This window comes from Lissotriton helveticus, chromosome 1_1 (genome assembly GCF_964261635.1).
Source record: "Lissotriton helveticus chromosome 1_1, aLisHel1.1, whole genome shotgun sequence".
NCBI classification, from domain to species: domain Eukaryota; kingdom Metazoa; phylum Chordata; class Amphibia; order Caudata; family Salamandridae; genus Lissotriton; species Lissotriton helveticus.
This window is the reverse complement of record NC_136057.1, coordinates 737,163,811-737,179,431: the sequence shown is the minus strand read 5'-3', so window position 1 is coordinate 737,179,431 and position 15,621 is coordinate 737,163,811. Positions and strand designations below refer to the sequence as shown.

The window sequence follows — 15,621 nt, the reverse complement described above, 5'->3', positions numbered from 1 at the left end:
ACTGTCCCTCTCAACCTCTCAGAGGGGCTGATATGTATTCTTCCCCTGTGTGTTTGACTTTTCCCTAATCTGTTCCCACTTCTTTGCTTAACCTCTGCTACTGTATACCACCCTTTTCGTGAACATGCATGAGTCCATGTCTTTACCCCAGTCTCGGAGTGTTGGTGTGGCTTGGGCTCCCCAGTGTCTAGCTATATTACGTTTTGCTATTATCATACCCAGTGTTGCCCATATTTGGTCTTTCCGACTTAGAACTGTCCCGTCCCAGATATTGAGGAGACACTGTTTCGGCTCTAAATCAAAGTCTCTCTGGCAGACCCTGGCCATTGTGTTCACCACTTCTCTCCAATACTGCATGATCACTGGACATTCCCACAATAGAGGATTGAAAGTACCTTCCTGTCCACATATGGTGGTTTCTCAACCCATTTAGAACATTGTGGATCTAGAGAGGTAGGCCACGTGTAAGATGGATTTTAAGTTGAATACGCCTTAATCTCGCAGAAATAGCTACCTCCCTACGGATCTGAGGCTTCCTGCCAGTCCTGGTCATCCAGATCACCCAAATCACGATGCAGTATCCACGGGGCTTCTGAAGGGGATTGGAGGGGTTATGTAGTAGCTTTTGAAAGGTCAGGGAGATTTGCCTTACATTCCATAAAGTCTGTGAGAAGAATGTCCTCAAGCGGTGAGGCTTCAGGGAAACTACTCCCTGGGGGGAAGGATGTCATTAGGGTGTGTCTGACTTGTAGGTACCTGAAGGTTTCTGTTGGGGCCAGTGTAAACCTCGTCTGTAGATCCGCTAAAGGAATCACCCCTCCCCCTTATCCACATGTCTCCCACTGTCGAGATACCAAAGAGGTCCCACCTGTTGAAACCTTTGCAAGTGTGAATCCTGCCTATTTACTTGTTGTCCCAGAGTGGAGTGGTTTGGGTCAGAATGCCATGCCACCCTAACCATTTATTTACCTTATACCATAGGGTAATCGTGTGTGTGGTGGGTCCTGTAAGCACATTCCCTCAGGGTTTAGGCTCTTGTGTACCCTCTCCTGCCTATCAGTAACCTAGTAATCGTGACGCAATTTGTAAAGGGCACGGCTACTCAAAGAGTGTCCCAGTGCTATACGTTAAAGTCCAAAGAAAACAGAGGGAGAAGACCGTTACTGTGAGAAGAGACAAGTGTTAAGTTGTTTCTTAAATAATGCTTCATCATTTATCTGTCACACATTTAGAGAGAGATTTATCCAACCAACCGGGCCCAGAAAAGAAAAAGAACGAGCTCCTGTTTTAGCGCAACAAACTCTTGGAATTCTGGCCAGATAGTTATTGGAGGAGCATAACACTCTTGGTGGGCTATAGTAGGCAATCCTGGCAGATAATCAGTTCCTGAATGATGCAGCGCTCTGTGCATTAACAGAGTGGACCTAAAAAGAATCATTTTTTTCCACAGGGATGCCACTGCAAATTATGTAAGTTCATAGTAATATGTTCTTGTCTAGGAAGACTGAGAAACAAGCCTAGCCTCCACGTTCTGAACTGTCTGGAGTCCCCTCAGAAGGTATTTTGGCAGGCCTGCATAAAGTGCATTGACATAGTACCATTTGGATATAACCAAGGCCAATACCACTGTTATCCTAGTAGGAATTGAAAGAAACTGCAAACATTTTGCTTGCCATGCATAAGATGCTAAAACACATGTCTACCACTGAGATAGTATGTTTATGGAAGGACATTTTATTATCAAATTTGATCCCCAGATTTTTTTTAACAGAGTCTACTTGAATATCCAGTGGAGATACCCCTGCAGGCTACTGGACATCCTAATTAAGAACAACATAGTGTTCAAATTTGAACGCCTCCGTCTTTCCTGTGTTACACTTCAATGCGGAGAGACAGGGTGAAGCTGAAAGAAAATATGCGTAAGAAATAATCTTAGCCCCAAAGGTTTCCAGCATCTTAGACAGGGGCGATATATAGATATGAAACATTGTGGGGCTTGGTGCTGAGCCCTCAGAAACTCCAACTGAGACCTTCGGCTTACAGGAGGTAGCCGTACTTCTTGACTCCTATCCTCTAGAAAGGACTTCAACCATTTCCAGGCATTGTCCCTGATGCCAATCTCCCGAAAGCGTGTGAGGAGCTTGGCATGCAGAACCGTGTTGAATACTGCAGACAGGTCCACCATTACTAGGACTGGCCAACCACCTGCATCGATGGTACTTAATCAATTCGGAGACTTCCAGCAAGGCAGTCTCTGTACTGTGCCTAGGTCTAAATCCTGATTGGCTAGGATGAAGTAGCCTATGTGTGAAGAGCACCACTCAGAACCACATGGACCCCCTAAAACCCAACATGTCATATTCAATCCATACATTCTTCCAATAACACATACAAGGCATGCTTACTCCATTAGGCAACTATCTGGACAAGGCATGTTTGCCTTGGTTTGCAATAATTCAGACAAAGCTACAACGTTGCCCATCTGAACTAGTAAGAGCTGTGTGATGTACAATGACAAGTATCAATAGCAATAACTAAGAGAGTTCATTGTAGAAGAGAATGCGGGGGCCATTGTTTAAATATGAAATTTGGCACTATTATAAAATATCGTCAGTGAACTTGATGTTCACCTTAAGCAAACTGCAAGATCACTGTGGATGAGGGAATACAAAAATTGCAGGAAATGACCATCTTTTGTGTGGTGTAACCCCAGATTTTTGCCCTCTCCTATTTTTGCTGCCTGTAGAACTCTGCACTTTACCCCTGCTAACCAGCAGTAAAGTGCCTGTACTCCACAGTTTAAACAGGGTCACATTAGTATAACCCTAGTTAGCATATTTAACTTAACCATAAGGCCCTAGTTCAGAATATAAGATATACCCAGGGCCTGTAAGCTAAGGGTCACTAGTGGACTGCACCACCTATTGAGCTGTTCATTACGGTGGCAGGGTAAAAAAGGTTTCAAGCCTATCGTTGTTGCCTCGGTATAGCATCGTAAAAGAAACTGCAATTTGACCTGTAAAATACAACCATTTTGACACATAAAAACCGTCCTTTTAAACATTAATAATTCACCCCCATGTAGGTCTTGTGGCCCACAAGGCAGGGGGGTTCTTAGGGTGACTAGCAACCAAAAGCTTTTTTTCACTGTGGCAGTTATTCCTGCCCTATGAAGAAAGCCAGAGTACAGATTAATATACTAATACTGTACCCTGGGAATAGGACCAGCTACAGAAAGAATAAAACAACTATTTCAATATTTATTTAAAATCCAATTCAATGTGAAGTTGGACTTTTAATAAATATTAAGGCAAAGTAACTTTTAGAAAGTTAGATGTTTCCTTGCCTGAAATTCCGTGAGGCTAATTTTCATTTGCTCTCTAGCTTTTGCCAACAAATAATAGGCTTCAGTAAGTGTGAAATGCCTCCCAGGAGCAAACAATAGGTTTACCTCAATGGGCAGTGATAACTTCTCTGAACTCCATCAAATATACAGGGTTGGAGGCTGTGGGCATCCTCTTTGACAATGCAGTGGTAACTCCTGCTTGTCAGGTTTGCAGGGTTCATGTATAACCCTTCGGGCAGACTTGCAAGGGGAGAGAACAGGATGCCAAGACAATTCTTGTCAATCCAATGTCTGGTTTTTGAAGGACTCTGCTCTTGGCCTACCTCATGTGTGTCTCTGGGTTTATTGTGGGTACAGTGGTTGCCTAGAAGTGGACTTTAGTGATAGATGTGGGAGGGTCACTCCTTATACCCAAGCTCAGCCTTCAGAGCCCACGTTTAGTGTGTCTGAAGACTTCCGCCATCTTAAAAATGCCCAATGTGTGTATGGATGGCCCTGGGAACTTTTACCCCATTGCTTAGGGCATGCCCAGGAGTCATTACCATCCACCAGCTAGGGTCAGGCGTAAATTTGACACCTCCAGGCTCCGACTTCGAACCCTTCCTGGACCTGTGAAGGACCAGAAGAGTACTGGATCCGCTGTCAGTGACCTGAGAGGAGAATTGAAGGGACTGAACTTGCTACCACTAGTACCCCAGACAAAGAAATGGACGCCAAGGTTCATAAGGCTGACCTTGTTTAAACTACAGGGATACAACAAGCTAAAAGAGGACTTTTCCTGGAAGTACCCAGTTAACCAGTGGCAACTAGACCTGGATTGGAATCTGCTGTTGGCCTCTGCCTGACACCCTGTGAGTCTCTAAGTGCCTCCCTAGAGGTCATGGGCTCTTTAAAAGTGTACTCCTATGGCGGATTGGGACTCAAAAAACTAAGGGCCTGATTTAGAGTTCAGTAGACAGGGTTACTTCGTCACAAACATGAGGGATATCCCATCCGCTTTATTATAACTGTATTATATACAATGGCACTTGTAATAAGGCAGACGAGATATCTGTCACGTCTGCCATACTCTAAATCAGGCCCTAAGTTAGAAGGTAAAATCTGTGCCCAGGAAGCACCTAATGGGTTTATCCGGCCTGCGCTCAGCCTCAAATTACACCTAGGTCCTGGTCAACTGTGACCATTGACTAATATTGACACTTTAGGCTTTTTGGTAATTCTACTTAAAACTTCAAAAATGCATATCTCCGGTTCCCCTGATAGGATTTCTTTCATTTTGGTGTTATATTGCATATTAAATTTGACTCTTTTCTTCAAATTCGATTTTGGATTTTCATTGTTTTGCATTTTGACTTTATTACTGATTTGTTAATGCATAAATACATTACACTGCTCTAAGTTAAGCCTGTCTGTTCTGTGCCATAGCTACCCGGGGTTTGAGCTCAAGCTAATCTAGTGACTTTGAGGTTTCACCCTGACAACGGCTTTGATTAGTCTTTGAAGAATCCCAAAAAATAATCCAGTTTCTTACAAAAATTATATCTAAAACTATAAAATGGAATGGCTTAAATACTCTGTGGGCCTGATGCACAAAGAGATGTGTTAAACAGAGTGGTTGCAAATGGCACAACTATTTGTGTCCTGTCTCTGGTTTTGTGATGCAACCTTTGCACTAATACAACTTGCAAAAGGGGTTTAGTAAATAGCAGAAAGCCGTTTTGCGGTTGCAAACCGTGTGTTTCAGCAAGTCATTGAGTTTGCAACCATGAAATGATTTTCAGGCCCTTTGTACTTTGTTGTAAACTGTTATCAGGAACGAACACTAATCAGCCATGCATGACATTCTCACCTGTGTCAAAAGATCAAGCTGGTCTACGATGTGTTCCAGTGTGTTGCTGAGTCCTGAAGGATGGTTATAGACATTGTCAAGTGTGCCTGAAGCTGTGACAGACCTGTCCTCCTTTATCCGCCTCCTTACGCCACCCAGTGATGAAGCGGGAGGTCGCTGTAAATCACCATGTTGTGTTTCAGTCCGGGATTCTGGGGCTCCAAGCCAACTACGGTAGACTATTTGCTTTATTTGTGCACAAAGTATAAGAAAAAAGAAAGAAAAAGCAGCAAAAGTCGCATTACTAACCATTTTCAGCTTGTATTAAACAAATACAAAATGATTTACAAACCATAGTCTTTCCCCATGTAATAAGTCGGAAATTCAGCCCTTCTACGCATACTTGTAGTTTTACTATTCCCATTTCTATGATGGGACTATACGTTCCAGCATGGTTTGGTACCACTGTTTGGAATGGCAGCACTGACTGAAATCGTTCTCATATGTTGGGCCAATCTGACAACTGTGCTCCAGTATTCCTTCCTGTAAAGCCCACTTTCAGAGCACGTCAGCACATGCGGAATAAAGGGAAATGCACGTAGTATTGTACACTTGAAACATCTTCCCTTTGCAAACATTATTTTAACACACACCTTTCAGAGGCGGTTTGCAATTCCTGCAGCAACTTTCAGATCCATCTGGCTATATATACCGAGAAGATGTGCTATCCTTCACGTAAGATGTGTTCATTCAACCCATGGAAACACTTTCAAGAAAAGAAACGTTAATCAGGTGTGCTATCTGAACCTAAGCCTTCCTTGTCTTTTCTGTGACAAAAGTTACATCACCATTTTAAAAACAAAACTTGTCATACATTTTTTTTCTGGTCAGCACTTTTAAAAAGGGCTATTTTTACAATGCATTTATTTAGAAGACAAATTCAAAATAAGACTGGGGACAGCGTTATTGAAAAGGTTATAATCAGTTACTGACTTCATAGTGGAAGCCACTCAACGACGTGTAAACAAATGACGGTGAGACAAACAGGTGCCAATGAGCTTATGGACTTTTCTTTTGTACATATTGTAGGCACAGAAAGTATAGAAATGAGGAATCCTGTGTGACATGCAGCATATTAGACACAAATTGGCGAACTTGAGAAGCTATAACTCCATGACTCCACATAAGTCATCCACACTGGTAAAAGATACACATATATATTAAGTAGAGAGCACTAAAGGACATCGTACATGCCTTGTAGATAGAAACATAAAAAATAGAGAAGTATGACATGTAAAGCAGAATATACAGATATGTTGTTGGTTTTGTCCAGAAGGCTCAACGGTGGCAAAGTTCCTCATAAGAAGAGTCGAATCATATAACGGGTGCGGTTACTATTATTGTGAAACTAAGACACTTGTCATGTAATCAAACACATTTCAAGGCTGCATAAATTGCACAATTTTGCTATGCTGGAAACTGGGTTGAATTGGTTAAAGCAGTAAATGTCGGTAAGAGCAATAATGTCTTCCTGGAGACATTTACTTGTGGAACCATTCTCTGTGCCAGTATCATGCATGAAGAATACTCTCAGATTCAATTTTCAGGCAATATACTGCAAATGTTTTGTGAAATCTAGGCTTTGTGCTCCTTATGGAGATAAGAAAATGAAGCGCCATGGCTCGCCTGCATACATTCCAGCTTCTCGAGGTTGGATGACAATGTGTAGCATCTTTACTCTCAAGAGTTCCGGGTATACCACCATCTATCTATATGGAGCTTGAGAGCTGGGGACCGAAATTATGCTACATGTTTAAGTGAAACGCTTTTTATGTAAGGAAGGCAATCCTCAAGACAAAGCTTCCGCCAATATAAACGATATTAGAAGTGCAGTATTACTGAAGCAAGGGAAGGAAAAGTCTGGCAGCAACAGCTTACACAGATTTCCCTTAGCTTTTACAGGCGAGCACCTTGTAAATGTTCCTCTCTCCCTTTCTACAATGACATTAGTCCTGCTCCATTTTTGTTTTTAATGTTTTTTTAATCTACCCATCAAACCCTCTACTTGTTGGAACTTTTGCTCCGTTTATTCTGTTGTCCTGTTTTGTCGCTCCACTCTCAGGTTTCCTCCTCCAATTTCAGGTCTTGCAGACCTAGCGCTGGAGCGCACATGAGCTCCTCGCTCTGCGAGGCTTAGTGTGATCGATACACTTTTAAAAGGGGACTTGAAGCCCCGCCCATGATTCCATTTGGCTTGCGTGGTAAAAGCTGGCTTCTCATTGTAAAGGAGGCTTCTTAGTCCCTCATGGTTACCGCCCTGTCCACTTGTGGCCCTGCCCTCCCTGACTGGATCTTTTACTTGCGGCGTTACACCCACGGTCAACTGCCCTCCCTGACTGGATCGTTTACTTGCGGCGTTACACACACGGTGTCTTTAAGTCAGTAAGCACTCTTTTTTTGTGTGATTTGCAGCGCAGTCCTCTCTTGTTACTGCTGAGTGCCCCGCTGAATGAAGTCAACGGTGTTAAAGGAACACGTGAAAGTCTGTGAAGTGCTGCTGATCCTGGTGACATTCAAACACAAGTACTCCTGAGGGGGGTTCTGAGCGAAGGGGGGTCACTTTATCTGAGGATGGCCCTGCAATGCAGCAGCAGCGAAAGCTCGGCGAGCCTGCCCACGACCTGTGAGAGGATGAACGGGCGCCGTTGTCTGACCAGCTCCCCTGGTGGTCACCCGTAACTGGGAGGCAGCCACATCAAGTGGCTGACAGACTAACACTTACTGCCGGGTACCCCTTCATCAGTGCAGGCCACAGATGTACGTCAAGGGGCTCAGCCTGCCTGCTGCAGGGTATTATAAGGGGGCTCCCGGGACCACTTGGCCACTCATTCAAACCAAAAGCTCCTATTATTAATATTGACAGCAAACTTGTGGCTCCTCACATGTATCCGACAGCTACAGTAAAAAAGGTTGATATTACATCCTCTCATTTGTACTTACTGTCTCGGCATCAGAAGGATGATAAACTGAGTCGGCGCCGAAGGCTTCCGAACTTGTGACCTACAGTCTACTCGCTGTTATCTGTGGCAGGTATCAGACTAGCAGTACGCATTTAAACAAAGCTTCGGATTGAGCCTTTAATAGGAGCAGGGCCGCCGGTTCCCAGTGCACTCCGCCGTTAGAGCAAGCAGCAGCAGGGTCTACTTTCGACAAGCAACAACGTGGTCACACACGCAATAAATATCAGCTTCCAATCAGGGTTATTGCTTTATAGATAAACAACACTTGAAAAATCGCTTTACGCGGTAAAAAGAAATAGGAATGGTGTAATATTCAAATTCTAAGCCTTAACTGTCCCAAAGAAATAAAACAAAGTGCTTTATGACTTAGTTCGGTTCGGATTCTTTCAGTGTTTCCTATTTTGGCAGATATAGCTCTCATGTTATGATCGGCAATCGATGTTATCCAATGGGACTTCAGGACCCCACAGCTGTAAAACTCATCTGATCATCTTTAACCTGGGCGCCACTTGTAGTGCCGGGAGGGTAAATAAGGAGGGTAAAGAAGTCCAAAGGAGCATGGTGACACAATGTGAAGTATTTTGGGTGTCTTTTAGGCTACTTTTTGAGTTATTTCCTAATACAAGCCAACAACAAACCCTTGATAATAAATGGAAAGAAAAGGAGATTTGTCGCAGTTCCCGCTTTTTATTTACAACGCCAATAGCTCTAACAGAAGCAAATGCAAGACCTATTGCATTTCCAATGCTTGTTACTTCCTGTACTGACTGTTGTAAAAAACAGCAGGCAGACTATCACGACCCGCTTGTCTGGCAACACACAGCTTTATCTCTCTGATGGACCTCATATCATCAATTGTTCAAAAAGGTGCAATTATAAGAAATACAGAAAGAGAGTGTGCTTTGAATCTGGCCAGCACAGTCACTGGCTTTAATGTTTATATTCTTGGTCTGCCCTTGATTGGAAGGGCTGTCCTTCGATGTCATGACATTTCAAAGATAGCTACATTGTCCCATTGATGTTCCTATTTGAAAAAGTGACTAACAATACAGACCCTCACCAAGCTTACATACACCCTTTTGGCACTTGGATAAATCCAAGGTCACATAGATGAATATATTTATTTATTGAATATTTGTAAAGTTCTACTTGCAGCTGCAGTGCACAACAGAGTCTAGATACCCCTATTCATTGGGAAAGTGGTGACACATGCTCAGCATTTCTCCCTCCAGGTGACTGGCCTGACTGGTGCAGAAGCGGTCGCTCCCCACGCTCCCTGGTATCGTAGCGCTTGACTGCTCACATAGCGCTATATTAACTCTTGCCTTATCGACCTCCTAGCGCTATATTGCATCGCATTGCCTGCCTTTTAAATTTGACTTGCTGACTCTTGCCTCCATTAACTCATAGCGCTACGCAGCATTGCTGCCATATTATTGTTGCCATTGTTGACTTCTTAGCGCATTGCCTGCCTTTTAAATTGTGCCAGTTTAACTTGTGCCCCAATCTCGCCTGTTTCGCTTTTGTCTCTACTGCCATTTTGTTGTTTGTTGTCGGTTTGCAGCCCGGCCCTCCACCCCGACCCCGCCTCCCAGCCGACCCCCCTCCCACAGGGAGTATAGGAACGTCCTGCTCGCCCTAACGCTGTGACTGGCCTGACTGGTGCAGAAGCGGTCGCTCCCCACGCTCCCTGGTATCGTAGCGCTTGACTGCTCACATAGCGCTATATTAACTCTTGCCATATCGACCTCCTAGCGCTATATCGCATCGCATTGCCTGCCTTTTAAATTTGACTTGCTGACTCTTGCCTCCATTAACTCATAGCGCTACGCAGCATTGTTGCCATATTATTGTTGCCATTGTTGACTTCTTAGCGCATTGCCTGCCTTTTAAATTGTGCCAGTTTAACTTGTGCCCCAATCTCGCCTGTTTCGCTTTTGTCTCTACTGCCATTTTGTTGTTTGTTGTCGGTTTGCAGCCCGGCCCTCCACCCCGACCCCGCCTCCCAGCCGACCCCCCTCCCTCCGACCCCCTCCACTATCCATTTATGACAGATGCACCTACGCGCAGCGTCCACGTGCAGCGGATGCGCCATATGCGCGCCGAAGGTGCGCCAAAGGTAAGCCCGTCTACGCCCGTCCGCGCCCAGCGCCAGACCCCCTGGCCCCCGTCCTACCCACCCCACCCGCATCACATACGCCGCCTCCACCCTCCTAGCCCTTAACCCAGGCCGACTCCCCAACTGCGCACAAGCCGCCCCCAGACACACCCATGGACCCTTCACATGTAACTCCTGCAAGTTTGACGGCACCAAGACCAACTCCTCATCCACTAACACCAAACTGAGACCTGACACCAACCACCTTAAATGCATCCTGCTCAACACCCGCTCGGTCCACAGACACGCCATCGACCTCTGGAATCTACTAGACACCATCTCTCCGGACGTCGCCTTCCTAACAGAAACATGGATGAACGCCTCCTCAGCCCCAGACATCACCATTGCCATCCCAGAAGGCTTCAAGATCATCCGAAAAGACCGCACCAAGCAAACAGGAGGAGGCATCGCTATCGACCATAAGAACTCCATCCGCATCTCAACCAGCTCAGACGTCAACCTCGCTAGCGCCGAGCACCTTCACTTCCAGATCCACACCGACCCCAAGACCACACTCAGAGGCACCCTCCTCTACAGGCCACCAGGACCCCGTGCTCAATTCAGTGAAGACATCACTGACTTTATCACCCCACACGCCCTCCCCTCCGAGGATTACATTCTTTTGGGAGACCTCAACTTTCACCTGGAAAAAAGCAACGACAGCAACACCACCACCCTGCTGGACAATCTCGCCAACCTCGGACTCAAACAACTTGTCAATACCCCCACTCACCAAGCAGGTCACACTCTCGACCCTATCTTCACCTCCAGCAAACATATCTCCTTCAGTCACACCACAGCTCTCCATTGGACGGACCACAGCTGCGTTCACTTTGTCTACAAAAAGACCACAACCCACAACCATCCTCAATCTACTCAGCGAAGAAACTGGAACAAAATCACCATCGATCAGATCTCCTCATCGCTTCTCCAAAACCCCCCTGCCCACTCTTCGAACCCCAACCATGCAGCCATTAACCTCACTCAATGGCTAACCAACAGCGCCGACAACCTAGCACCTCTGAAAAAACGTCACATCAAACTAGGCAGCAAAAACGCACCCTGGTTCAACGATGATCTTAAGAAATCCAAGAAACTCTGTCGCTCCCTTGAGAATGCATGGAAAAAAGACCCAAACACCAGCACCAGGGACGCCTTCAAAAACGCCACCCGCATACACCACCAACTAATACGGACTGCCAAGAAAGCCGCATTCAAAGGCCGACTAGACAACAACGCCCACGCCCACAACAGCAAGGAATTATTCAACATCATCAAAGAATTTACCAACCCTACTGCCAACTCCAACGACATCACTCCCTCTCAAACCCTCTGCGACTCCCTAGCTTCGTTCTTCCACGACAAAATCGCAGACATCCACAACAGCTTCGACAACCAACCAGGAGACCAACCCACCCAACCTTCTGCCGTACCTTCACCCCCCATGAACCTCCTTAATGACTGGAACCCAATCTCTACTGAGGACACCATCCGCCTGATGAACTCCATCCACTCAGGAGCCCCTACAGACCCTTGCCCTCACCACATCTTCAACAAAGCAAACTCCATCATAGCACCACACCTCCGAGACGTCATCAACTGCTCCCTCAACTCAGCCACCTTCCCGGAAAGCTGGAAACACGCCGAACTTAGCGCCCTTCTGAAAAAACCCACAGCTGACCCCAACGAACTCAAAAACTACCGTCCCATCTCGCTCCTTCCATTCCCGGCCAAAGTCATCGAGAAAGCTGTCAACAACCAACTCGCCGCCTTCCTCGAAACCAACAAATCCCTCGACCCCTCACAGTCCGGCTTCCGAGCCAAACACAGCACTGAGACCGCCCTCATCGCAGCAACAGACGACATTCGAACTCTACTGGACAATGGAGACACAGTCGCCCTCATCCTCCTTGATCTCTCCGCAGCCTTCGACACAGTCTGCCATAGAACCCTATTACAACGCCTCAGAAACATCGGAATCCAAGGAAAAGCTCTGGAATGGATCACCTCGTTCCTTACAGGAAGAACTCAGAGAGCCCGCCTTCCACCATTCAAATCAGAGGCCACTGAAGTCATTTGCGGCGTGCCACAAGGATCTTCACTCAGCCCCACCCTCTTCAACATATACATGAGCCCCCTCGCGACCATCGCACGCCAACACAACCTCAACATCATCTCCTACGCTGATGACACTCAACTGATCCTCTCACTCACCAAAGACCCGAACACCGCCAAAACCAACCTACATGAAGGAATGAAAGAAGTAGCCGAGTGGATGAAGCTCAGCCGTCTGAAACTGAACTCAGACAAAACAGAAGTCCTTATCTTAGGCACCTCCCCCTCCGCCTTGGATGACTCCTGGTGGCCAGAGGCCCTTGGAAAAGCACCGATCCCGATGGACCACGCACGGAACCTGGGCGTCATCCTAGACTCCTCACTCTCGATGAACAGACAAGTCAACGCTGTTTCATCATCCTGCTTCAATATTCTTCGCATGCTCAAAAAAACATTTCGCTGGATCCCCACCGAAACTAGAAAAACGGTTACCCACGCACTGGTCACGAGCCGCCTGGACTACGGTAACACCCTCGCACGCCAACACAACCTCAACATCATCTCCTACGCTGATGACACTCAACTGATCCTCTCACTCACCAAAGACCCGAACACCGCCAAAACCAACCTACATGAAGGAATGAAAGAAGTAGCCGAGTGGATGAAGCTCAGCCGTCTGAAACTGAACTCAGACAAAACAGAAGTCCTTATCTTAGGCACCTCCCCCTCCGCCTGGGATGACTCCTGGTGGCCAGAGGCCCTTGGAAAAGCACCCATCCCGATGGACCACGCACGGAACCTGGGCGTCATCCTAGACTCCTCACTCTCGATGAACAGACAAGTCAACGCTGTTTCATCATCCTGCTTCAACATTCTTCGCATGCTCAAAAAAACATTTCGCTGGATCCCCACCGAAACTAGAAAAACGGTTACCCACGCACTGGTCACGAGCCGCCTGGACTATGGTAACACCCTATACGCCGGTACCACCGCAAAACTTCAGAAAAAACTCCAACGCATCCAGAACGCATCAGCCAGACTCATACTAGACATCCCGCGTAAAGACCACATCTCTAGTCACCTGAAAAACCTCCACTGGCTCCCCGTCAATAAGAGGATAACTTTCCGCCTCCTAACCCACGCACACAAAGCACTTTACGAACTTGGACCCGAATGCCTCAACACACGACTTTCCTTCTACACCCCCTCCCGCCAGCTACGCTCCTCCAACCAAGCCCTGGCCGCTGTACCTCGCATCAACAAAACCACAATGGGAGGACGATCCTTCTCCTACCTGGCAGCCAAAACTTGGAACTCACTTCCCACTCACCTCCGCCTCACTCAGAACCACCTATCATTCAGAAAGCAACTTAAAACATGGATATTCGACAAATAATTCCCTACCCTTCCTCAAGCGCCTTGAGACCCTCTGGGTATGTAGCGCGCTATATAAATTACTTGACTTGACTTGACTTGACTCCACATTGTTACCTCAAACAAAATAGGCTTCAGATGGTGTGAGCCAGGTTGTTGTACTGTACCTTTAACTTCTATATTACCTGCCGCTCTTGTGCAATTCCTTGGGTGCTCGAGAGCAGTCTTCTTTGGAATGTTCAGATTGTGTTGTTTTGATAGAATACACGCACATACGAAGGTTTTCATGTGGGCACAGATGCATGTTATTATTTCAATGTAAAGCTTGTTATATATGGTAAACATCACTTACAACAAAACTTTTACAACGCACTACCATTACAACGCGGTCATTACAACGCAAACTATTACAACGCATTGCGCTGGGGGGCGCTCTAGGATAGGGAATAGGTTAATTTACTATCCAATAACCTTCCCTAGTGTCCACGGGGACTGGAGTTGGAATAGTAAATTAAACTATTCACTATCCAGCACCCCAAAGCACTATGCGTTGTAATGTAAAGGCATGCGATGTAAAAGCATGCGTTGTAACATCATACATCTGTTATGTATGTATTGTTGAGCTGGCAGTTTAGTCAGTTGCGCCCACATATTGGATGTATCTGCCATGCTTCTGTCGGCTCCTTATTTTCCTTGCATGTGTTTCTAATAAACATCATACCAACTATTCCTGCTTGCAGGAATCATTCATTACCTGGTGTATTTCTTATGCCGGAATACCCATGCAACAAAGGTATTGCACCAGAAATATACTGGCACACTGCAAACTACCTCTGAAGGACAATTACTAACTTTCTATGGCTTGCATCTATCTGACCCCTTCTTTCAGTAGGGAGTGGAGAAAGGCGTTCACCATGGTCTGATGAATTCATTGATGCATAGACCTCTACTCCACAGAAGAAGGAATATGGACTTTCAAATGCACCCCTAGGCAAGGTCAAGGAAAGCATTATTCGAATGTTATTATTAACTATCATAAAATCATTAAAATTGATCCAATCAACAATAAAACCCAAAAGTAAAAAAGCAATCACAATAAACAGTACATTTACATCATTTTTAAACATACATACACGTTTCATTCCATAAGACATCCTACAATTATAAATATATAATAGTAATTGGTGTTGGCTAACACTAGGCTTTCAAAGTTCTTCTGACAATCTGACCGTTTCCAACAAGTGTAAAGCCTCCTTTTTAAGAACTTTTCTAAGGATCGTCTGCAGGGTCGCAGGTCAGTGAAGTAAGCTCCATCTAATTTAAGACAGTCCTGCAGACTCTCCCTATTTAGCTGCGTCTGTTCCTTTGTCCAGATACTGTGCCACAACAGTATAGGTTCTACTTTAATAACATCAGAAATAAAGGAGAGACCCAACTCCTCCTGGCAAATATAAGAGGAGGTACTAGATGGGACTGATAGAATAAATCTTAGAAATATATTTTCGACTTGTTACAACATCTTGGTATTAGCTAGGCCCCACAGCCCTGCATACATTTTGCTTGATATATTTGTAGGAGCTCCTCAGGAGGATTCTTTCTGAATTTCTTTGAGATAGTTAGAAGGGCTTTGAAGTACGAATAAACACCAATTTTTTCATGATTATGGTTTGAGCCCATGAATCATTATAATTAAACTGTACTCCAAGATATGAGAAACTTTTAGTTGAGGCTAACTTCTGGCCATCCACAAATATATCTCTTGGTCTCAACGGCCCTTGCCGGCATCTCATTACAAGCGTCTTAGATATATAGGTGCTAAGACCTATATCTTTCCAAAAGA

The 15,621-nt window shown here is 45.5% G+C and overlaps 1 protein-coding gene across 1 annotated transcript in view; it reads right to left on the bottom strand.

Moving 5' to 3' along the window:
- The window catches only part of LOC144816539 (uncharacterized), a 1,138,385-nt gene that overhangs the window by 7,391 nt on the left and 1,115,373 nt on the right, over positions 1-15,621 (bottom strand). Inside the window, exon 13 of the mRNA XM_078674268.1 lies at positions 5,196-5,420. Coding sequence (XP_078530394.1) covers positions 5,196-5,420 — 225 coding nt within the window. The remainder of the gene's footprint in view (positions 1-5,195; positions 5,421-15,621) is intronic.